The sequence below is a fragment of the Cebus imitator genome, unplaced genomic scaffold (assembly GCF_001604975.1).
Source record: "Cebus imitator isolate Cc_AM_T3 unplaced genomic scaffold, Cebus_imitator-1.0 Scaffold51, whole genome shotgun sequence".
NCBI classification, from domain to species: domain Eukaryota; kingdom Metazoa; phylum Chordata; class Mammalia; order Primates; family Cebidae; genus Cebus; species Cebus imitator.
Window position 1 is genome coordinate 11,768,348 of NW_016107366.1, and position 23,147 is coordinate 11,791,494.

Consider the following 23,147-nt stretch of genomic DNA (forward strand, 5'->3'; position numbering starts at 1 on the left):
CAACTGAATGAATCTGCGGCTTCTCTCAATTGTCCCTTACTCTTCAGCTGAAAGAAGTCAGCTGGCCGGGTGTGGTGGCTCAAGCCTGTAATCCCAGCACTTTGGGAGGGTGAGGCAGGTGGATTACCTGAGGTCAGAGTTCAAGACCAGGCTGGCCAACATGGTGAAACCCCATCTCTACTAAAAATACAAAAAATTAGCTGGGCGTGCTGGCAGGCGCCTGTAATTCCAGCTACTCAGGAGGCTGAGGCAGGAGAATTGCTTGAACTCTGGAAGTGGTGGTTGCAGTGAGCCAAGATCACACCATTGCACTCCAGCATAGGCAACAAGAGCGAAACTCTGTCTCAAAAAATAAACAAGCAAACAAACAAAAAAACACAGAAGTCAGCCTAAGCCCCCCACATAGTGAAAGAGGTAGAATCCACCTTCCTTCCCTGTTTCCTTTCCTTCCTGTTAGTTTTCCAAGCAGGAAGGCCATGGTGGTTTGTGTGTGTGTATATGCGCATGGGTGTTGTGTGTATGTGTACATGGGTGTGTGCATGGGTGTGCAGGTGTATGTATGAATGTGTGTATGTGTATGAGTACGTGCAGATGTGCAGGATGTGTGTGCCTGGCTGTTTCTGTGTGCATGTGTATGTGTATGTGTGTGTGGGTGTATGTACATGGCTGTGGTATATCTGTGTGCATGGTTGTGGCGTGTCTGTATGCACGGCTGTGATATGTGTGCATAGCTGCGGTATGTGTGTACATGTGTGAATGTATGTATTCATAGTGTGTGTGCATGACTGTGGGTGTGTGGTGCATGGATGTATATGTGCCTGAGTGTGTGTGTGTGCACGTGTGTGTGTGTGGGGGGGGGGCTGTGGTGTGTTATGTGGGGAGAGGGTACCTGGGCAATTCAGTGATTCCTGAATCTGGAGGAGAAGGAAGATGGAGGAAGACACAGGCAGCTTGGCAGAGGTGACCACCTCCCTTCCCTCCACACTGGGCAGGGGCCACACTGGGTGCTGTGACATGTACCAGAGAAATAGGTCTCTGATCAGAGAACATGGGTCTCTGATCCCTATGCAGACAGGTAGACTCAGAAACGCCCACCGGCCTTGGCCTGAGCCAGGGCGGGGGTCCACTGGGGAAGATGCTAGGCTGGATGCCAGAGTCACTGCTTACATGATAAGGGGCCTCTCCTAGCTTGGAGCCTTTGGTGCCCTCCCTTTCCCTCACTGCCATAGCTCCTGCATGTCCCCATGCTGGACACCTGCCTGTCCACTGAGTTCTGCCTTCTGCTGCCTCATCCTCCTGGCTCTTGGCTGGCTCCTGGCCTCTGGCCCTCCCTGAAACTGAGGCTCAGAGAAGGGAAGTGAACTGCAGAAGGTCACCCTTCAGAAAGGACAGAGCTGGGCTTTGAATCCAGTTCTCCTGACTGCAAAGCTCTTGCTCTTTCTCCTTCTTCCACTGTTAAGGGAAGTGGAGGGCAGGGGGTAAGAGGGGAGATTTGGGAGTCACGTGGGTCTGGGGCCCAATCCCACCCCAATACTTATTCTCTAGGGTCAACTTGAATGTATCTTTTAACCTTCCTGAGCCTCAATTTCCTCTTTCTCTATTGGGAAGGAAGATGCTCTGTGTCCCTCATGGTTGTGGTAGGGACAAGTGCCACCTATAAAACCAGCACCTAGCAAACTCCTCATAAATACTGGTTCAGGCCCCAGTCTCCTCCTGTCACTCCTCTAGATTGTTCTGGGAGAAATAACCCTCACCCTTGGGAACCAGAGCCTGAAACCTCCCTGCCTAAATCTCTCCAGTGGTTTCCCTGCGCCTTTCCTTAGCATCACTTCCAAGGCCTGGCAGATTCTGACTCCTGCTTTTACCTCTAACTTCTCCCCTCCACCTCTATTTATGTGCCCCACCCCTTGAACATTATTCCCAAATGATGCACCAGCTCTTTCCCGCCTCATGGTCTTTGCACATGCTGTTCCCTGTGTCTGGCAAGCTCTTCTTTGCATTCATTATCTGGCTTAGTCGTTATTCTCCTTTAGGCCCCAGCTTAAAAGACAAATGTGCAAAGAAGCCTTGTCTGCTCTCCTAACTTAGGTACCTGTCACTACTATTCTCACACACAGCATTTCACCATTGGTTTTCAGAGCAACATAGGTAGTAGTTAAGAGAGAGGCATCAGAGCAAGACTGCCTCAGATCACAGCATTGTCCCTTAGTAAGTCTGTGACCATAGGAAAATTACTTAGCTTCTCTGTTCCTTGGCTTCTTCATTTTGAAAACTGGGATGACTGTACCTATTTGTGACAAGAAGCTTTTGATATATAACAAATCACCCCAAAGCTTCGTGGCTGAAAACTGTGACTTATTTACCTCCAATTTCTTTAGTTTGGCAATTTGGGTTTGGTTCAGCAGGGTGTTCTGCTGCGGGCTGGGCTTGGCTGAACTTAGCTCATAATCACCCATGCATTTGCACTTAGCTAGGTCTGGGTTGGCTGATGCAACTTGGAGTTTTCCTCTGTGTGACCTGTTATCCTGGGCTTGTTCACATGGAGGTTGCAAGTCCCAAGAGAAATACTAAACTAAGCCCTAGTTCCCAAACACTTTTCAAGCCTCCACAAATGAAGATGAGAGGGAATTACCAAAGAGTATTGATACAGGAAGGTATGAATAAAATGGGGGCCAGTACTATGATTAGTCTACCACACTACCCCACTGGGGCTGTTCGGGGGATTAAAATGAGAGTTTCGCATGTAAAGTGCTTAGCACAATGCCTGGCTTGTTAGTTAGCACTAAATAAATAATTAACCTTTCTTATTATTTTGTGAAATAGGACCTAAGGCTTTGACACATTAGGTAGCTTCCTTTAGGACAGCCGCCAGCCCCATTAAACAGTGGGGATTTGAATCTAGTTTCTATCTCCCTCCAGGGACTGACCTCTTAACTAGTATGCTGTGCTGCTCCACTCACGTAGACATATAATAGCAGAAACTCACCAAAGCCACAAGGTCAGTCTGCAGATGGACCACAGTTCAAGCCCAGGTCTGTGCCGGACTCCAGAGCCCTCCACTTCACTCTAATCAGCCAGGTTGCCTTGGGTACTGTGTTTGTCATTGGTCTAAAATCTCATAGCTAGAAGAAAATATTTGTTTTGGTATCCTCCTCCAGCACTAACAATTTTCTGCTTGCATTTTTCTGTTGTTTGGCTCAGATGAATAGCAGTTTTCATCTTTGCTCTGTGTTATCATGTACACAGAACTGCTGTTGAGGAGCTAACAGCATGCTTGCTTAGTCATTATTCTGGGAAGGGGTGCCAACCAGTCAATAGCCTTTATTTTTGAATGACTCTACACCGCAAATGCAGAAATAATGCACAGCATCTGAGTACGGAGCCACCATCAGACAGCTATCATTTCTGGAGCTGGTCAAAGCAGAGGTGGCACTGCGTGGACCTGGAGCCACAGAACTGATTCTGATTTGCTTCCTTTGTCAGTAGCCCAGGAGTTGGGTTAACCTCCTTGAGTGATTCACTGTGATAGTCTGTGATAGATCTGGTAGTGTTTACCAATCCAAAAGAGAAAGCAAACAGCACGGGAGAGGTGCCAGGACTGGTAAAACTTAGGGGGAAAAAAGGTAGATTGCAGGAAATGGGGGTGAGCAGGCCTAACCTTGAACCCAGCAAGGTGTTGGGGTGGCCACAGAATTTTTCTGTGAGCCCCAAGGTGGTTCCTCAAGGTTAATGTGGGTTCTGTGTGGGGTCTGCCATGGGACCACCTTGCAGAGTTTGGGAGCCCTTACGACCGGGTCAAGCAGGATGGTCAGTGCCATCTGATTGGCTCACAGGGATGCCAGACCAGAGATGGGATGTGAGATGGAAGGCCAGAAAATGGACCCAAAGCCAGACAGGTTACCACCAGCTCTTAGAGGCCTTGACATGGGTAAAGGCAAGTGAGTTTGTTCAGTTATTTATCCAACAAATCCCGACTGAGCTGGAATTATGTGCCAAACACTGTTCTAGGTTTGGAGGCCTCTGTGGCGAAGGAGATAAAGTCCCTGCCCTTGTGGGGATAAAGACACAAAAAAGATACTATTAAAATAGATGATGGTAATCAATACTGTGAAGAAAATAAACAGATTGATGGACTAAGGTGGGGGAAGGACACTTTTAAATAACAGGCAGGAAAGGCTACTTTCCGACTGTGACACTGGAACTGAGACCTGAACGATGAGGAGGTGAGATTGCAAGGAGAGGCATTCCGTAGGAAGTGCAAAGGCCTTGGGGCCATAATGAGTTTAGCATTTCAAGTAGATAAAAGGACAACATGGCTGGAAGAAGGAGGAGATGGGGCCAATTTGTGTAGTGCTCTGGGCATCATAAAGGAGTTTGGATTTTATCCTGTGCATAATGAGAATCCACAGGAGGAGTTTCAGCAGGAGAATGGTTTGATCTGAGTTCTGAGAATGTCCTACCTCTGCAGGCATGCAGTTTTCTAGAATAAATAAGAACAAACAGATCTTGTTTTCTTGAAGTAGAGGGGCATGGTGGAAGGAGATCCTGAATCGCGGACTTTTAACTGTGAGGCAAATCTCGATTGCAGCGAAGTGTTTGATAAAAGCTCTTGGGAGGGAATGGAGGTGGGATGACAGTGATGGGGTTGATTTATTCACCCAAAGTGTTGATCCAAGATTACTGTCAGGCTGGGAGGAGAGTCTCTGGTAGTGTCCCTGAGGCTCTGCCCCAGACTCTCTCCTGTTCAACATTTCTATTTGTAAATTGGCAGAAGACTCATAAGATGTGCTCATCAGACATGCAGCTGACATGGAGCTGTCAGGGACAGCTAATGCCACAGATGACAGGCTCAAGATTCACTGTAATGATCCTCCACAGTCTGGAGTGATGGGATGAAACCGACAATATTCCTGATTGCATTCAGATTGGGAAACAAAGCCCGGCCAGGGATCAGGGAGAACTTGCTGGATAAAGATCTCCTGAAAGGAAGCCCAGGCCAGAGGTGGGGAGGAATTAGTGGAGGGAGCTGGACGCAGCCAACTCCCTACATAAGCTTCCTCTCTCTGAGTGACAAGGTCCTTAGCCTTTCAAGGTCATTCTTCTCACCTGTAAAGTGGGGATGATCCTGGCTACTTCCCAGGCATATGGGGAGGATTAAATATGAACACATATGTGGATGCCTGGTTTCCTGTCTGGCCTGTAGTAGGCTCAAGACATATGCGAGGGAAATATGAATTTGTAGAGGCTGGCATGAAAAAGATGGATATCCTGTGGTAACCTTTCTAGACCATGTAGCAGGGCTCATAGCTGGGGCAGGCCCCTATATTCTTGGCACACCAGTGCCAGCTTTCCAAGAGCCCCATTGGTTCCTGCGGTATGTCCAGAGGAGAATGGCCTGGAGGGGTCGGGTCTGAAAGCCATATCCCCTGAAAGCCACCCTGAGTTCAGACTGGAGAGAAGGAGGCAGTTGCAGGTGGGGGGTGGGGGACATGAATGTTTCCTTAAACACCACAAAGGCTGCAGTATGGGAATCAATGGGGCAGATGCTTTTTTCATTGCTCTAGATGCCTGTGAGGAGAAGTTGTGCAGAGGCACATAAGGGTGTATCATAACTAAGATCTAAACATTGATAATTACATTATGATAATTATGCTGTGAGCATTTCTCGAGGGCCCACTACATACCCAGCTTGTGCTAACTGTTTTGCACAACTTATAGAATGCTCACAGTCTAACCTTGACAGATGAGGAATATAAGGTGTAGAAGGCAGCTCTTGAGAGGCAGAGCAGGGATTCACATTCAGCCCCTGCTAGTTCCTCTGCCAGCCTGGCTTCTGGTTGGGGAGGGCAGGAGTGACCTCCCAGGTGCTGAGAAGGGACCATTGTGGGGAGTTTTTTGGTACAGGGATCTCAGGGCCCTGTGGGGCTTCTAGAAGCTACTCTTGACCATGTGTGTGTAATATTTGTAAAAATAAACCAGAAAGCAAACACAAATAGAATGATCAGTGTGTGATGACCCTATGTAACCATAACCTGGCTTTAGCAATGACCAACACATGGCCAATCTTGTTTCATCTAATACTTCCTCTCTCTTCTTTCCCTCCTCCTGCTGGATTAATTTTAAAGGCAGTCCCAGGCATCATTGCCTCTGTAAATAGCATGTACCTCTAAGAGATAAGGACTCTTTGTTGTTGTTAAGTATAACCACAATACCATTATCACAATTTTTAAAAATTAACATAATTGTACTGTGTCTTTCTAATTCAGTGAAGCGACTGATGTATGGCTTGCTTTGCAAAGTATTTGGGGAGGGGAGGCAAAACCTAGTCCTTCAAATGTCTGATTTCTGTGACTTGAGACTCACCTGTTCCTTTTGAGGTGGATGGTGAAGAAGAAGAGGAGGGGGATCTAAAACTTTAGACCGTGGATTGGCAGCCCCTTTATTCTGATTGTTCTCAGGGGACACAGCTGGGAAAGTGAGGCCTATTTATAGGCCTAAGTCTAGACATGGGAAGGAGGCAAAGGAAGGGAAGAGGTGACAAGCCAGGGAAAGGGGACAAAAGAGAGAGTGGAGGGATGGAGAAAATAATAGAAAGTGACCTTGCTGCACACACAGATCCAATGGCCCTCCAGGAGCTGGCCAGGACCAGCCCACACTAGCTAATGCTCACAGCTGACATTGACTGAATATTTCCTGTGCATGGGGCACTGTGCTGAGCTCACATGCCAGTGACCTCACCCAACGCTCTCAACCATCCCATGAGGTGGTGATGTTACATGTCACACCCATTTTACAGGGGAGGGCCCTGGGGTTCCAAGGTCTGACATGAGAAGAGCAGTGATGCCTGGATTCAAACCCAGGTCTATCTGGCTGGAGTCTGCTTTTTGCAGGCATTACTCTCTGCCTCCAAGCACGGTGAGGTTCCATGTGGGGCTAATGTTCACAAAATATGCTGTCTTGGCTGCTGGACTATTGGTACATTCCCATGTCTTTAGTACTTAGCTCTTCCCCAAGCTCTCCAAGCACCCTGGGGGCATCAAGTCTTTGCCTCAGGACTCCTCAGTACCCAGGGACTAAAGGTTTCCTGTCTGGCACAGCAGGAAGTCACTAGGACTGTAGACTGTGTCCATTCTGATTGACTGTTAAATGCAGTGACTATTCCCCTGGGTCTGTGTATGGTGTGACATGCGAATTGTGTGCCTTCCTGTTTCTGTTCATGTGTGTGTCTGTGTGTGTGAGTGCGCACGCACGCTTGTACACAATGAGTATTACCAGGAAGGCATAGACCCTGCTGGAAGCATTCCATGGTCACCCCTTTGGAGTCTCATCGTGCCCTCTGAGAGGGTGGCCAGAGCTGGAATGTGTGCTGGGCCTCCAGACTGCAAAGCGTAAACCGCAGCAGCTGAGCTCCCCTATGGGGCTCTTGGATTTTTTCCCTTGGGTCTTCTTCATCATCTTCTCCCTCAGTGCTCCCATGATAGTGGGCTGAGCAGTTTCCAGAATGCTTTCTGTGGGCCACCTCACCCACCTCTCATAGGAGCCCATTGAGTGGGGATAGCAGACAGTTCTAGGCTGGTGGCCCTGGTCCTCCTAGGAGCACTAAGCAGGAAGGTGCCTACTTGCCAAGGATGCTGGTGAGGTGGGCAGGGACACCAGCCAGGACAATAGGATTGCCATCTTCTCCACACCTGGAGAGAAGTGGCAACCAGGAGCCTAGAAGCCAGGGGACCATCAGATGCTATCAGGCAGGTGCTGACAAGCAAGGGTGCAGTGGAGGACCCAGGGTCCAAGGTGCAGGTTGAGGCAGTATTTAGGCACAGGGAGACCCCGGTGAATCAGTGCAGGGACCACCCAACTGCTGGTGCTGCCCATGAAGTGAGGCCCAGTGCAGAGGCTGTGATTGGGTCAGAGACCATGCCAGAGTGAACACGGGTATCCAAGAGGCTACTGTAGGGGACCCAGGGGCAGGAAACAACCAAGGCTGATGGTGGTATAGACATGAGAGCTGACCTTTGAATCACCCTTACTCTATGCCAGACACCATCCAAAGTGCTTTGCACCTCTATGATATTCCTAGTAATAAGAGAAGGAGACAGAATACCAAGATGCTGAACAACCTGCCCACGGTCACACAGATGGGAAGTGACTGGGTCAGGGTGTAAGCTCAGGCTGTCCACTCCACCATTCTGCAGTGAGGTAATGGGGGCTGCACTACGCTCCTGGGGGCTTCTCAGGGCTCAGTCCCAGCACCTTGGACACCACACATAGAGCTGATGGCTGGCTCCTGACCTCTTTGATGCTGGGCAAAATTCCCCAGTGAACCTTTTCTCTGGTCTTTCATTGCTTCAGGTCCTGAGCATGAAGAACAGGAGGGATGAACTAGAATTCAGTGAGACTGTGACTTGCCCTAGCTCACTCAGCAAGGTTGTTGGGAGACGACCCAGGTTTCCCCATTTTCAAAACCATGCTCTCAGTGCTGCATCCTGCGGTGTGGTGCAGAGCCCTGTGGGGGTCCACTGTGTGTCCACTGGGTTCTCTTACCTGGAAGTGTGTTTTTGTCATGCTGTTCATCTACCTCCGTTTTCTGGGGCCTATGTCCTGCTGCAGAGCCACACCTTCATGAGCTGGCACTAACACCGTCTGTCTCTCTGACCCATTTGCAGAGCTCTGGAGCTCAGCAGTGACAAAGATGAGATCTCCCTGTTGGTAGAACAGGAGTTCCTGAGCCTCACCAAAGAGCACTCGATCCTGGTCAAAGAGAGCTCTGAAGAGCTGGAGGCACCCGGCAGCTCTCCCGAGGGGACCAGAGAGCTGGCTCCCTGCATTCTTGCCCCTCCTGGAGTGGCAGACAGTAATGAGTGCCCCAGAGCCTCCATCATTGTCGGCGACAAGCTTCCCAAGCAGAAGATGGCCACATCCATTAATGGCAGCAGACAGGACTGTGATTCTGCCATGTCTGCTGTCACAGACATTCTGCGTGCCACCAAGGTCAAGAGCTGCAAGGGGACAGATGACAGGGACTGCATCCTGGGTGCCTCCAACTTGGAGGTCAGCAAGCTTCTGGCCCAGTTCCCACTAAAGTCCACTGAGGCATCCAAGGCCCCTGATAACAAGAAGGTGCTGGAGGAGACAAAGGTCATCAAGGACTTCCTACAGAACAACATGTTCAGTGGCCCTGGGCTCAGGGAGCCCATGGGGCTGAGTCCATTTCTGCTGCCACCTCCCCCACCTCCTCCTGCACCCCCTGACAAGCTCCCTGAGCTCTTTGCTCAGAAGAGGCAGCTCCCAGTGTTTGCCAAGATCTGCTCCAAGCCAGAGGCTGACCCTGCTGTGGAGAGGCACCACTTGATGGGTGAGTGGGGCTGGAACTGGGGTAGAGTGGGTGTGCAAGGAGGAGGTCCCTCCCAAGAAGCCATCAGGATTGCAGCATGTACATAAAGCATCTTTGTGCAAAGCAGGACAAAGCAGCCTCTCTGGTGGGCACATCCCGAGGGACAAGCTGTTTTCAACCCCCAGAGGCTTCTTTTGCTGGGTGTCCCTGTGCAGAGCACAGCTTTTGTGAGCAAACCCAGAGGCCCTGATCTCAACATATTTTGAGAAGAGAAATAGGAGCCATGTAGTAACTGGCTTAACTTTGGAATCAAACAGGTATTCAGAGTGCATTGAAGGAAGTGTTTACCCTAGCTGGCTTCAGGGCAAAACTGCAGCTTGGGGATGCCAAGATGTATAGAAGAGAAATTTGATTGGTAGTTGGGATCATTTGGCATCTGTCTCATGGAGACACCTGTTCTGGACGTGAGGCCTGGTCCTCCCTCTCTGGGGTATTAGGGTGGATACATAAATTATCCAGGCACAGTGTAGACTGTTGACCCTGGAATCTGTTTCCTGGGACTTACTTTATTGAGGAGGTCACATTCTTCCCAGGAAAGCCAGCCACCTCCCAAGATTCTCCTACTTTATGCCCAGAATTCTGTGTGTTGTTCTGATATAACCAGTCAGACTGTAAGGTTCCAAGAACGTAGACTGATGGACATGGCCATTGCCTAGGGTCAGCAGTCACTAGGAGAGTGACCATACTCCTGTTAGCCAAAAGAACAATTCCCTCTGGGCTATGAGCATGGATGAGTAAGTGAGAGATGCCCATATCGGGAGGGTCCAAATTCATCTCCCTGAGAAAATAAGAACAAGGTCGTCTCAAATATTCTGTGTCCTGGAGCATTACAGGAAGGCCGAGGAATCAGAGCTATGGATCGCAAGCTGGACTCTGGGTCCTGGACAGGGCTCTGGGAGCCAGAGGGCTTTAGGATGAGGGGCTGTGGGAGAGAGATAACTGAGCTCTTCCCAGAGGGGAGAACTTACCTCCTACCTCTTCTCCCAGAGGGACCCATGGATACTTCCCTGTTGGATGTGGCTGCTGGATTGGAAGCATTTCTGTCCCACCCACCCTGCCCACCATTGGTACATGTCTGTGTGTACAAAAGTGTGGGCCAAAGTGTGCCGAAAGAAGCTGTGAAGGTTTGAGTGTATTTGTTAGAGAAAATGCAGGAGTGGTGCATCTAAGCATGTCTGTGTACACTTTTGTGCATGTGTCTGTCCTGTGTGTAGTTGTGTACGTGTCACTAAGTCAAAAGAACAACAGATAGGAATGTGTATGTATCTGTGTGCCCAGACCTTGGAAGAGGGAGCTTCGTAGATGTTTAAGGTGCCTGTAAATGTGAGTGGGAATCTACAGGTGCACAGGTCTCTGGGGAAAGGGCTATTATTAGTGGGTACTGTTATTTCAGCTCACTGGCTAGGGGCTGAATTCAGCAACCAGAGAAACTCCTGGAAGAGACTCTAGGGATTTTTTTTTGCTAAAAATGTTGTTTCCTCCTAAATTGGACCAGGCTAGAGCAGCTCTTTCCTTTGCTGGGATAGTGCTAGGAAGACAGGCTTAGCCCCCAAGCTCAGCCCCCAAGCCACTGGACTAGGAGACCAAAAGCTGGTGGGATCAGGTCTATTATCAACAGGTAACACTGAGGCACAGGTCCTTTTTGGCTGCAACTAGAGAGATCCCGGTGACTGCTGTGGGCCAGCGCAATACACAGCCACCCAGTGGGTGGCCAGATCTCAACTCCCACAAGCTTCTTTTGCTGGGTACAAAAGAAGTGAGAATCTGTGATGGTCCCAAAAGTACCTTTACATTGGGAGAATAAATGCTCAGCCTCTTCGGAGAGAGACCTGGGTCTGCCACCAATCTTGTCCCTGCTCCACATTCCAGCTATATCCAGTGATTCACGATGTCTCTTTGATGCTTTGAGGCTTTTGTCCACAGTTATCCATGCCTGCCATGCCTTCCTCCCCACACCCCTAGATGTAAGGCCTTGCCGAAACCCTACTTCCTTCTGGAAGGAAGCTTCTCAGATAGAAGCAGTCTCAGCCACCCTGTTTTCCCATTTCTTCCCTCTGCCACCTCGTGGTGTTTATCTGCCTTGTCCTGGAGCTATTTCTGGGCATGTCTCTCTGTTTTTCCTCGTTATGAGCTCCTGCTGGGCACAGTCTGCCTCTGACTCACAACTGTGTCCCCAGCACTCAGGTCAAGGCCTGGCACTGACAAGTGAGCTGAATCACCTGTGAGTAATAAAACAAAAGTAGAATCCAGGATGAGAGACCACAAAGTGCGTGGCTCAGACCACATGTTCTGTAGAAATGTGTGTCTCCCTCACCAAACCATGTGCTCACTGAAGGCAGAAACTGTGTCCAAGACATCCTTCTATCCTCGGCCTGGCACTGTGGATGGTTCGAGAGAAGGAAGGGTGGAAGGAAGGAGGAAGGGTAAGGAAGGAGAGGAAAGAAAAAGCTAATTGGAAGAAAGGAATGATGGAAGGAAAGATGAAGGGATGGATGGATGCAAAGAAGGTAGGAAGATAAAGATGAGATAGACAGATGGGTGGATGGACAGATGGATAAGTAGATGGATAGAAGGAAGAAAGACAAAGATGATGGACAGATGAGTAGATGAATGGACAGATGGATGGATGGAGAGATGGATGGTTAGATGGATTGATGGATGCATGAGATCAGGGGATCAGATTAGGCAGGGGCCAGGGAAGATTTCAGGGAGAGATTGGGATTGTATTTGGCTGAAAGAGAGTCCCCCAGAGGGGCCCAAGCCTCAGGTGTGTATTACAGAGGATTCATCATTTAATCCACAAAATGGTGCTTCCAGAATCCAGTGCTTGGCCTTCTAGAGGCATTAACTCAGTTTCTCTCTTCCTATAGAATGGAGCCCTGGCACCAAGGAGCCAACAAAGGGTCGAGAGAGCCTATTTCTCAGCCAGTGGCCCCAGAGCCAGAAGGACACCTGTGGTGAGGAGGGTGGCTGTGACCCAGTGGGCACCACGTCACTTCCCCTGCCACCCAAGAAACCTGCATGTCCAGCTGAGAAGAACCTACTCTATGAGTTCTTTGGGGCCACCAAGAACCCAAGCGGGCAGCTGAAACTTCGAAACAAAGTGGAAGTGGATGGGCTGGAGCTGAAAGGTGAGCTGACCTACCCAGGGAGGGGCTGCAGGGGAGGGGGTTGCAGCGACCCTCACAGGCTTCAGGTGGCTCTGTCACCAAGTGGCTGTCTCATCTATAGAAAATTCACTGCCTTTCTATAGTTGTCAGTTTTAAAACCTACAAAATGGGAAAAATGACTTTCTCCCTATATCCCTTCTTGGGAATACAGTTGCTAGAGAAATGCAGTTGGCTTTCAAGGGTCATATCAGCATTATTCATAGTCACTTCTGAATGTAGCCCTGATCCAGCATGTATTATATCTTCTGAAATTGCCCAAGCCAAAACAAAAAATCCTTGCTTTAGATTATTTCTACATTGAGATTATGTTTCTGCCTTCTCTTCCTTGCCCTCCTACAGCTGTTCTAGTCAAACCTCTTTTTCCAAAAGGACGCCAGTAAGGGGGAAACAGAGGACCCATTTCTGATTTTTTAAGACCCCACGACATCTTGTAGAAAGGAAGAACCCAGGATTCTTACCTTGAAACAACTCAATCTAACTTCATTCGTTTAGACCAATTTTGAGTCACTGCATGCTGAATTTAATGTTTTAAAACATTTTTTAAAATTCCCACATAGATACAACAACCTGTGCAAGTTTCTTAGCGTTGCTAAATATATATCCTTAGGGAGGGGCTGCTTTAATCATTTGATAAGGAGGAATTCCAATGGCATAGCAATGGTTCATATAAAGTTGGATTTTTCTAAAGCAGCTGAAAGAATTTCATTTTGTAAGTAGGTGATATATAGCCCTAGCAATCTGGTTTATTGTATTCCCTTGCTAAACTGCCTTCTTTACTGGTGAATGATGGAAAGAAAAGCTCCAAGCCAGACCTACTGGGAATTTCGTCCCTTCCAGATTGGCAAGGCATGAACTAATGATGTTTGCCTATAGTTGGAAATGTGCTAGAACTTTGAAGAACCCTCTTGGAGCTTAAGTGATCTGACCTGTGAGACTGAATCCCTAGGGAAGTTGCGATGCTGAAGGTGTCCTGGCCTCTCCCTGCCTCCATCCCTAACCCACTTTACCTCTCCTGTGACTTGCAGTTAACACACCTGTGACAGTTGCTGACAAGAACAACCTGAAGCACACAGGGAATGTTTTCACTCCACACTTTGCTACAGCCTTGACCTCAGCAACCCTGAACCAGCCATTCTGGCTCAACCTGAACTATCCACCTCCACCAGTGTTCACGAACCCCTCCACCTTCCTGCAGTATCAGGTCAGTGAGCGGGCCTAGCTCTCCTGTGGATATCCACGAGATTTTTGGCCACAGAGGAGGTGTGGCTGGCAGGGGGCCTATTTCACAAAGAGCCTCCAGACTCTTTTGAATGCCTTGCCTACATGGAAGAGGCTTTGCGGGGGCTATGGTAGGGCATTGTCAACTTGTCAGCTTGTCGGTTATTTTTTTCACTGTAGTCACATGAGACCTACCCCTTGGTTTATGTGCGTGCGTGCACACATCTACACACACATATGTATGTAAAGTCCTAACTTTCTGTTGTCTGAATTCCAGTTCACGCTGTGCCCTTCACTGAGAGCCTTGTTTTGCTGGTTGTGGCTGGTTAAGTGCTTAGGCTCCCAGGAGAAGATGATGTGGCAGTCCTTGTTTCCCATCTCCTTCCTGTGACTTCCTTTAAGGTTGGATGGCATATATCCTAGATTACTTGGGACAGTTCCGATTTTGGTCTTCTGTTCCAAAATAATATTAATGGCATCCCTTTTCACTCTCATGTCCTGGTTTGGATAACAAATTACAGTTGGCCCTCTGTATCCACGGGTTCCACATCCTCAGATTCAACCAGTCTGGATGGAAAATATTTGAAGAAGGAAATAATAAAAAACAACAATACAACAACAAAAAATAATGCGAGTAAAATATAATACAGTGTAATAACTATTTACATAGTATTTACATTATTAGACATTGTTAGTAATCTATAGACAAAAGGATACAGAAGTATTTGCATAAGCTACATGCAAATACTATGCCATTTTACATCAGGGACTTCAGCATCCTCATGTGCCATTTTATTTTATTTCAGACAGTCTCACTCTATTGCCCAGGCTGGAGTGCAGTGGCACGATCTTGGCTCACTGCAATCTCTTCCTCCAAGGTTCAAGCGATTCTCCTACCTCAGCCTCCTGAGTAGGGATTACAGGCATGTGCACCAACACACCTGGCTAATTTTTGTATTTTTAGTAGAGATGGGGTTTCACCATGTTGGCCAGGCTGGTCTCGAACTCCTGGCCTCATGTGATCCATCTGGCTCAGCCTCCCAAAGAGTTGGGATTACAGGCGTGAGCCACTGCACCTGGCCCTCAAATGCCATTTTATACTGGAGACTTGAGCATTCTCAGATTTTGGTATCCACAGGATGGAAGAGGGAGGGTAGCCTTCGAACCAATCTTCTGAGGATACCAAGGGATGAGTATATATGGCCACCTTACTTAAACTACACCCAAGCAGTCTTAGCTTGTACCAACCAAAGTGACTTGGCATGCATTCTTGTTCTTGGGCTCGTAGCTAAAGGAGAAAAACAGTGGCCAGACACAGAAGGATAGTAAAGCACCTCTAGCAGGGCTGGAAATTCTACTCACAGAACTTATTTATGCAGGCAAAATGTAGTTTCTTTATTCTGTCGATGTAACTTAATATCCCTTAAGAGCTACCACCCACTGGGTAGAAGGAGGGAAAAATTAAATAAATGTCCACTCTGGTTTAAGCCTTAGTCTAATCCAATAATTTAAATAGTCCCTTTAGGCAGGACTCAGTTTTCTCAGGAAAGATTCTCCATGCCCAAGATTTCTGTTTACTGTTCCCCTCACCGGCTTCTCTCCAGAATTGCATGTCGTATGAGGAAAGGGCAGGAACTCAAACTGTGCATCCAGGACCTTGGCAATTTGCTGCCCCAGCCTGGCCCAGCACAGCCTGAAGCGAGAAAGTAGGGAAGGAAACATCTCTGACTTGGCTTGTCCTGTTGCTGTGTTTTCCCCTCTCCACCCCTTGGAACCCTGTGTCATTCTTTTCCTTACAACACAGCTCAAGCCTTATGTCCTATGGGGGAGGGGGATTGTCTCTTCTCCTTATCAAATGCCCATCAGTGATAGACTAGACAAAGAAAATGTGGCACTGGCCAGGCATGGTGGCTCACGCCTGTAATCCAAGCACTTTGGAGGCCAAGGCGGGTGGATCACCTGAGGTCGGGAGTTCAAGACCAGACTGACCAATACGGTGAAACCCCGTCTTTTAAAAAAAAAGAAAATGTAGCACATATACACCATGGAATACTACGCAGCCATAAAATACAATGGGTTCATGTTCTTTGTAGGGACTTGGATGAATCTGGAAACGATCATTGTCAGCAAACGGACACAAGAAAACCAAACACCCCATGTTCTCACTCATAGGCGGGTGTTGAACAATGAGAGCAAGTGGACTCAGGGAGAGGAGCATCACATACTGGGGACAGTTAGGGGGAGGGCTAGGGGAGGAACAGCAAGGGGTGGGAAGGGTGGGGAGGGATAACATGGGGAGAAATGCCGGATATAGTATGCACCTATGCAACAACCCGGCATGACCTGCACATGTACCTCAGAACCTAAATTAAAATAAAAAAACAGCCCTTCAAGCTGACACACCAGACTTAGCTTCTGAATCTTAAAGGAACTTAGCAAAGCCTCTCTCTGTTTTGTTTTCAAGCTTTTTGTTTGTGTGTTTGCTACAGAGAACAAGTACCTATACCCTTCCCAGGGAGAGAGAGCTCACACCTCATTGTGGAGGTGAGAGGTTGTGATGAAAATGACCTAAGAAGGAAGCCAAAGTGAACTAGTTTCATATTAGTAGTCTATTGTCCTTACACAGGTCTTGGAATGTCCTGTTCAGTGAGTCACTGACTCCTTTACCAACATGCTTCTACCCTTGCATTTTTGTTTGGTTATTCACTATTCATTTATTCACCTACTTGTGATTTACTCACTTCTATGTATTTATTTACTCATTCATTTAAGTAATTTTGAAAACCTTTGCTCCCCACACCTGCTAGAAGCTAAGCATTGTGCCATGTAGAGGGATTCAAAATGACTAAAGTCAGGTGTGGCGGCGTGTGCCTGTAGTCCCAGCTACTCCAGAGGCTGAGATAGGAGAATTACTTGAGCTCAGGAGTTCAAGTCTGGCCTGGACAATATAGTGAGACCCTGTCTCTGAAAAAAATGAGGAATAAGATAGAAGCTTGGAGTCTAATGCAAGTTCAGGAATAAACCAGAGACCAGCTCTATATGCATCTCCACCTCTAAAGGGGAAACAACTGCATAATTTATTTAGTGTAAGCCGATTCACTCTAAAATGCCCTCACAGAATTCACCATGTAAAACTAATTTGCAATGGTTTGCTTTATTAAGTGGGGATAGCATCTCTTTGCTATGTTAATTTCTTTTGACTTTTTGGAGTGGATGAGATTTGGACATATCATTTTCTGAGCATGAAGGTCCTCTGTCTTTAGCATCATATGGCTGACTAAGAGGTTCCTGGGCTTCTGAGCAGAAGCAGCAGAAGGACCCTGGCTGGTAACGCCTGCTGGGTTCTATGAGACAGTTTAAGCACTCAACAGGCCCAGCTGAAATTGGCTGTGGAAGGCGTTGGTCCTCCCAGGTGATAAGGAAGTACAGCATAATTTACCTTCTTCCAGCTTCTATGATCTCACAATGCCATCCAGCTTCAAGATAGCTGATCAATGGGCCTGAGATAATAGACGGTTTTGAAACCAGGAGACTTGGCTTTAAAGGTTCTGCTGCTTCCAAGTTAGGGCTTAGGATGGTTAGCTGCTCAGAGCCATGGTTTCCTGGTTTGTGAAATGGGTTCATAATAATTACAGCAGCAGCAGCAGCAGCAGCAGCTACTGATATGGTTGTAAGGATTAATTGAGTCTGTGGAAGGGTAAAGACTCTGTAAAATTTAAGCTGTGACACAGATGTTGATTTTTATTATGATTCAGCCTCAATCTTCCAAGGAAATGGGGTCAGAAAGCTCCACAGACCTTGAGGGACAGAGAGGAGAAACGGGGAACAGTCTAGCCTGGTCTCTTTCCTGCTTAGCATTAGGAATAAAGATGAGGTCCCAAATCCGGTTTACTCAGAGCTCTGTGGTGGAAGGACTCAGAGACGTGGAAGACAAAGTCCCCAACACCGAGGAGCTTCAGAGGCCCCTGGGCTACTTGGCATAAAGAAACACTACTCCCAGTTAAGGAGGGGGGGTGCATGGGAAGAGGCCATGGCTTAAGCAAACAACAGCGAATGTTAATTTACCCTTGCTTGTGATTTTACACGCTTGCAATGCTAACAACTAGAAATGTTCTTGAAGTCATGCAGTGTTTTCTAACTGATGACTGTGGCACCATCTCCTGATAATCCACCCTGGGACTGATTAGGGGTGGCCAGCTGTTTGCCATCCACAGAGCCTAGGGCAGACTGGCACAAGCAGGTGTGAGATGGTGGAGGCTGGGGAAGTTGGCTGTGGAAAGCAAGCGGCACCTTCCTCCCTGGTGCTCCCAGGAGGACTAGGGCCACCAGCTTAAGCCCTGGATGGGCTCCTGTGAGGGGTGGCTGGGTGGCCTATGCTAGGCATTCTAGAGACTGCTCAGTGCTGTACCCTGGGAGACCTGAGGGAGAAGATGATGAAAAAGAGGCGGAAGGAAGATAAAAGAGTCCCATAGGGGATCTCAGCTGCTGCACCGTAGGTTTTGCAGTCTGGAGGCATTAGCTCTGGCCACCCTCTCAGAGGACACAATGAGTCTCAAAAACAGTGACCATGCTCCCAGCAGAGATCTTTGTGTATGACAGTGTGCACACACATATGCACACAAACGTATATACACACGTTTGATGTACACACATATAAACAGAAACAGGCAGGTGCACAACTGCCCAAAGAAAGCAGAGGTAAGTGCTAATGGGGTTGAGAGGAGGGGGCAAAACAGAGGAGGGACACTCAGCAGCCTGCCTAGTGGTCTTGGAGCTCATGGAGGGCTGGGAACAGGTGAGGCAACCCCATCAGTCAGACTGCTCTGTCCAGGTTCAGGCAGAAGCTGGGGTTGCAGGGACAGGACAGTGATCGTGATTGGAGAGACAGGCTGCCCCAGGCTGCAGGGCTTGGAGTAAAGAGGAGCAGGTGAGTAGTTTCAGGTAATGGAGTGAGCAAAAGTGGGAGGGGCCTGAGCACAGGAACGTCAGGAGTGTCCCCTGCATGGGAGCAGAGAGCAAGGAGAGGCTCTGAGAAGATGTGCCCTCTTGGGGACCTGGAAGATGGAGCAGGAGGAGAGCAGGAAGATCTCCTCACAGACTCCACATCAGAAAGTCCATAGGCCATGAGGAAATCCTCAAGGGTGTAGTGTCAGCCATCATCAACACTTTGGTCATTGGCACAAGCTGAGCCCAGAATGAAGGCAGCCTCTCAGGCCGCAGGTCTTCTGAGATGTCCTAGGCTGAGAGGTGCTTTTGGTGTTGAGCCTCATCTAAAGGGAAAACTCTGGAATGGCAAGAGGAGGCAGATTCTGAGACTGGAGCTGACCACTCCCACAACAGCAGTTCTGCTGTGTGTGTGTGTGTGTGTGTGTGTGTGTGTGTGTGTGTGTGTGTGTGTCTTTTGTCTGTATGTGGACACATGAGCACCCCGAGACAGAATTGTGAGTAAAATGTCAATTTCCCATCTGGCTGAATGGCCAGAGAGCCTATTTAAGGGAGGAGGCAGTGAGAGATGACGAACACACCGAACATTGAGTCCTTACTATGTGCTGGGCACTATTCTAAGCTCTTTAGATGTATAAACTCATTCATCCTCACACTGCCCTGCTCCGTAAGCTACGGACACAGGTGTATGCATGGACACATAGACATATAGCAGCAGGAACCCACACTAATACACCTGGGTTCACAGTTGTATATTTGTACACAGAAGTACACAGTTGCATAGACAAAAATGCAAACACACATGCAGGTGTACTTAAACATGGATGCAAACCAACATACACATGTAGAGATGTACATGGACACCTTGTGTCTTCAGGGGGTAGGTATGGGATTAGGGGAAGGCATTTCGAAAAGTTGTGTGGACAGCAACAAAGAGAATGTGGCTACCTTCATAGGCTTTGCAGGCCTGAGCACATGTGATTTTTTAGATAAGGGAAAAGAGGCTCAGAGACGTGAAGTGATTTGCCCAAGGTCACACAGCCACTAAGAGATCCAGGGCCCAGGAGGCAGTCAGGCTCCTGAAGCTCCTGTCTCCTATACTCACTGAAAAGGCAGTGAAGACTGCTGAAGATTCCTAAGTGGTGTGAATCCTGCTTGTCTCGGCCTGATCCCAGCTGGCCTCAGACAGCCCATGGGTCTGGCCAGTGATGTGATGGGACAAACTCAGCCCTGTCTGGAGGTCCAGCCATGTGGGCTGGAGACTGAGCTGAGTAGCTGCTGCCTTCTGGCACAGAAGTCCTTGCCTGGCCATACTGAGCCTCTCTTTCTCTCCAGGGCCTGTACCCACAGCAGGCAGCGAGGATGCCCTATCAGCAGGCTTTGCATCCCCAGCTGGGATGTTACTCCAGACACGTAAGTAAACCATCTCTTCTCCTCCGTCCTGACTCCATGAAGGCCTTTGGGTCACAGGGTGCACCTGCTCTCTCTTCTTTGTCCAGCTGGTGACCAGCCAATATACTTCCGGCCCACCATTGGCTCCAGAGTACAGACTCACATACCAGCATGCATGTGGAAAACACAAACCGATGTCCATATGTAATAACAGTGAACACTTAATGGAGCCCTTCCTGTGTGCTGGGCCCGCCCTTAAGGACTGTGACTGCACTAACTAATTTAGCCTTCAAAATTACCCTGTGAGGTAGGTTATAGATGAGGAAACCCAAGCACAGAGAGGTTAAGTAACTTGTCCAAAGTCATAAAGTGAACATGCAAGTTAGGTGTTGCTGTGGCAATACACAGCCTCCACAACTCGGGGACTTTCAAGAATAAATGTTAATTTCTTGCTCAGGTCTACGGGCTGGCTGAGCTGGGCTGTGGATCAGGTTTAGGTGGGTTCTACATGCCTCTTCTGGGCCTGTGCTGAAGATTCAGTACCTGTTGCTATTTCCATGGCGGATGGCAGGAGCCCAAGAGGGCAAGCAGAAACATGTGATGCCTCTGAAATCCTCAGCTCAGACATGTCCATGGGAATTTCCACCCACCTTCCACTGGTCAACGCAAATGATATGGCTTTGCTCAGCATCAGCGGGCCTGAGGAGCCACAGTCTTCCCATGTAGGGTTGCCAGTCAAAATCCAAGACACCCAGTTACATTTGAATTTCAGATAAACAGGGAAAAAATGTTTAGTGTAAGTATGTCCCAAATATTGCATGGGATATACTTATACTAAAAATATGTATTATTTATCTGAAATTTGAATTTAACTGAGTGTCCTGTATTTTTATTTGCTAAATCTGGCAACACTGTTTTCACAGGTAGGTCGGGATGAATATCTGTGGGACAATAATTGAGGTTTGACCTCTGGCAGGCTGGCACTCCAATGACCATGTTTTACCATGTCTTGTACATAGATGCACAAAAATACCACACAGAAATAAAGCAGCAGAAATAGAAATGCAAATACACACACACACACACACACATGCAGATAGAAGCACAGGTATAGTTGTATACATGCCACCAACCTGCAGGAGTCTGTGTCCAGGCACAGGCACACAAATAGATACAGAAGCACATTGAGGGATATTGAGTCTGGGGGCAGGGATGGGGGTGTGAGGAAAGGCGCTTAGAATGGAGAAGTAGAGGGTACCAACACCCAGCCCGCTATAGCCCCAGGCTGGCCTTGCTCCTCCACACAAAGATGGACACTCCCACACTTCAACTCATAAAGCCTCTGCCTCTCCTCTCTCTCCAGGGAGCTCCACCCTCCCTGCAAACTGCACCTCTGGCCTGAAATGTGTCAGAATGTTTGGAAGGGTAGGGAAGGGCCCGTAGGTGTAGGCAGCTTTGTTACCTGGGGCAGCACTGGTTTCTCTGCAGCAGGAGCCCTTGCATCCTGAGATGAAGCTGATATGAGAGATGATCTGGGTCAGGGAACCTCAGCCCCATCGTCTCCACCCCTTGAACAGGGGTATCATCCACCTGACTCCAGAGAGAATCTTTTTAGACAATTGTGTGTATGTGTGTGCACGCGTTCATGTGTATGTATTTGAAGAAAGTAATATAAAAACATGGTAAAACAAATTTTAAAACTTGGAGGCAATCACTGTTTAATGGTTTTTTACATATTTTCTGGTGTTATCTATTTATATAAACATTTTTATATAAGTGCGGCATTCTGGGCACACTGTTCCATTGCTTTTGTCAGGGAGGAGTGTATTTGGAGATGAATCCAGAGCAGGCTATAAAGCTTTGCTTTATAGTTTTATCAGATACCTGGAATCAGGGGCACATTTTCAATAATACTGTGTGAGCTCCAGGGCCTGCCTCCTCCACTTTGATCCCCTCCCAGGGCCAGGCACTTCCTCCCCCGTGAGGACAGGGGTACTTTCTGCCATGCTAACCCACATCTGTCCTGGGAGGTGCTATTGGCGTGTTCTGACCTTTAGCTCATCACCTTGGGGTTTGGTGCCTGTGCCCAGCATCACCAGGTGCCACATCTCTACTGGAGAACACTGGGGAGGACCGAGAGGGAGGACTCAGGTTTCCAGAGAGGACATAGCAGAGAGAGGCTGGTGCAAAACAAGGTATGGGCTCTGGGCTTACCCTGCTGGGGTTCTGACTGCAGCTCAGATGCTGGAAACACTGAGAAAGTTGCTTCACTTCTCTGAACCTCAGATTTTCTGCCTCCAAACTGGAAATCATAATGGTCCTACCTCACAGGACTTTCTGGAGTTTTAATGACAGCATCTAGGTGAAGGGCTGGGCACATTCCAAGCACTCAATGGGTGCTAGCCTTTGTGGATTTTTTTTTTTAGATAAGGGCTTGTGGGGTGAGAGAGAGCTGTCAGAGTGCCTGAACCCTGAGCACTTGGACCCCAGACTTGTATTAAAATGGAAATCTAGAAGTTTCTTCAAGTTCTGACCACTCCCCTCAGCACACAAGTGGATGGATGTCAGCTTTGTATGAGAAAAGCTTTTCTGATATTTGGAGCTGTCAGTAGTGGAATGCAGTGCTCATAAGGCAACAAGCTCCCCACCTTTTAGGTATTCAAGCAGACACCTTTGTGGTCTTTTCTTTCCTCCCTCCTTCCTTCCATCTCTCTTCACTTTCCTCTCTCTTCCTTTCTTGCGTTTATTCATTTAACATATGTTTGTTAAGCAGCGACTGTGAGCCAGGCACGGTCTTAGGGCTGGGGAGATAGTAGTCAACGAGATGGATGAGGTCTCTGCCATGTCAGAGCAAGATGGTGGGAGCCCCAGTTCTTGGTGGGAGTTTGTTATGGATAGTCTGGGAAAGCCCACTGAATTCTTGTATTTCCCTAGAGTTTGTGTTCAACCCCATTGCCCTTTTTTGCCCTTCCTCCTAGACTCACACTGTCCACTATGGCAGCCACCAGCTATGTGTGGCTATTTAAATTTAA

At 48.2% G+C, this 23,147-nt stretch overlaps 1 protein-coding gene across 1 annotated transcript in view; it reads left to right on the forward strand.

Moving 5' to 3' along the window:
* Nucleotides 1-23,147, forward strand: part of CUNH1orf94 (chromosome unknown C1orf94 homolog) — a 42,416-nt gene that overhangs the window by 12,057 nt on the left and 7,212 nt on the right. Inside the window, exons 2-5 of the mRNA XM_017527997.2 lie at nt 8,664-9,352; nt 12,262-12,522; nt 13,587-13,762; nt 20,059-20,136. Coding sequence (XP_017383486.1) covers nt 8,664-9,352; nt 12,262-12,522; nt 13,587-13,762; nt 20,059-20,136 — 1,204 coding nt within the window. The remainder of the gene's footprint in view (nt 1-8,663; nt 9,353-12,261; nt 12,523-13,586; nt 13,763-20,058; nt 20,137-23,147) is intronic.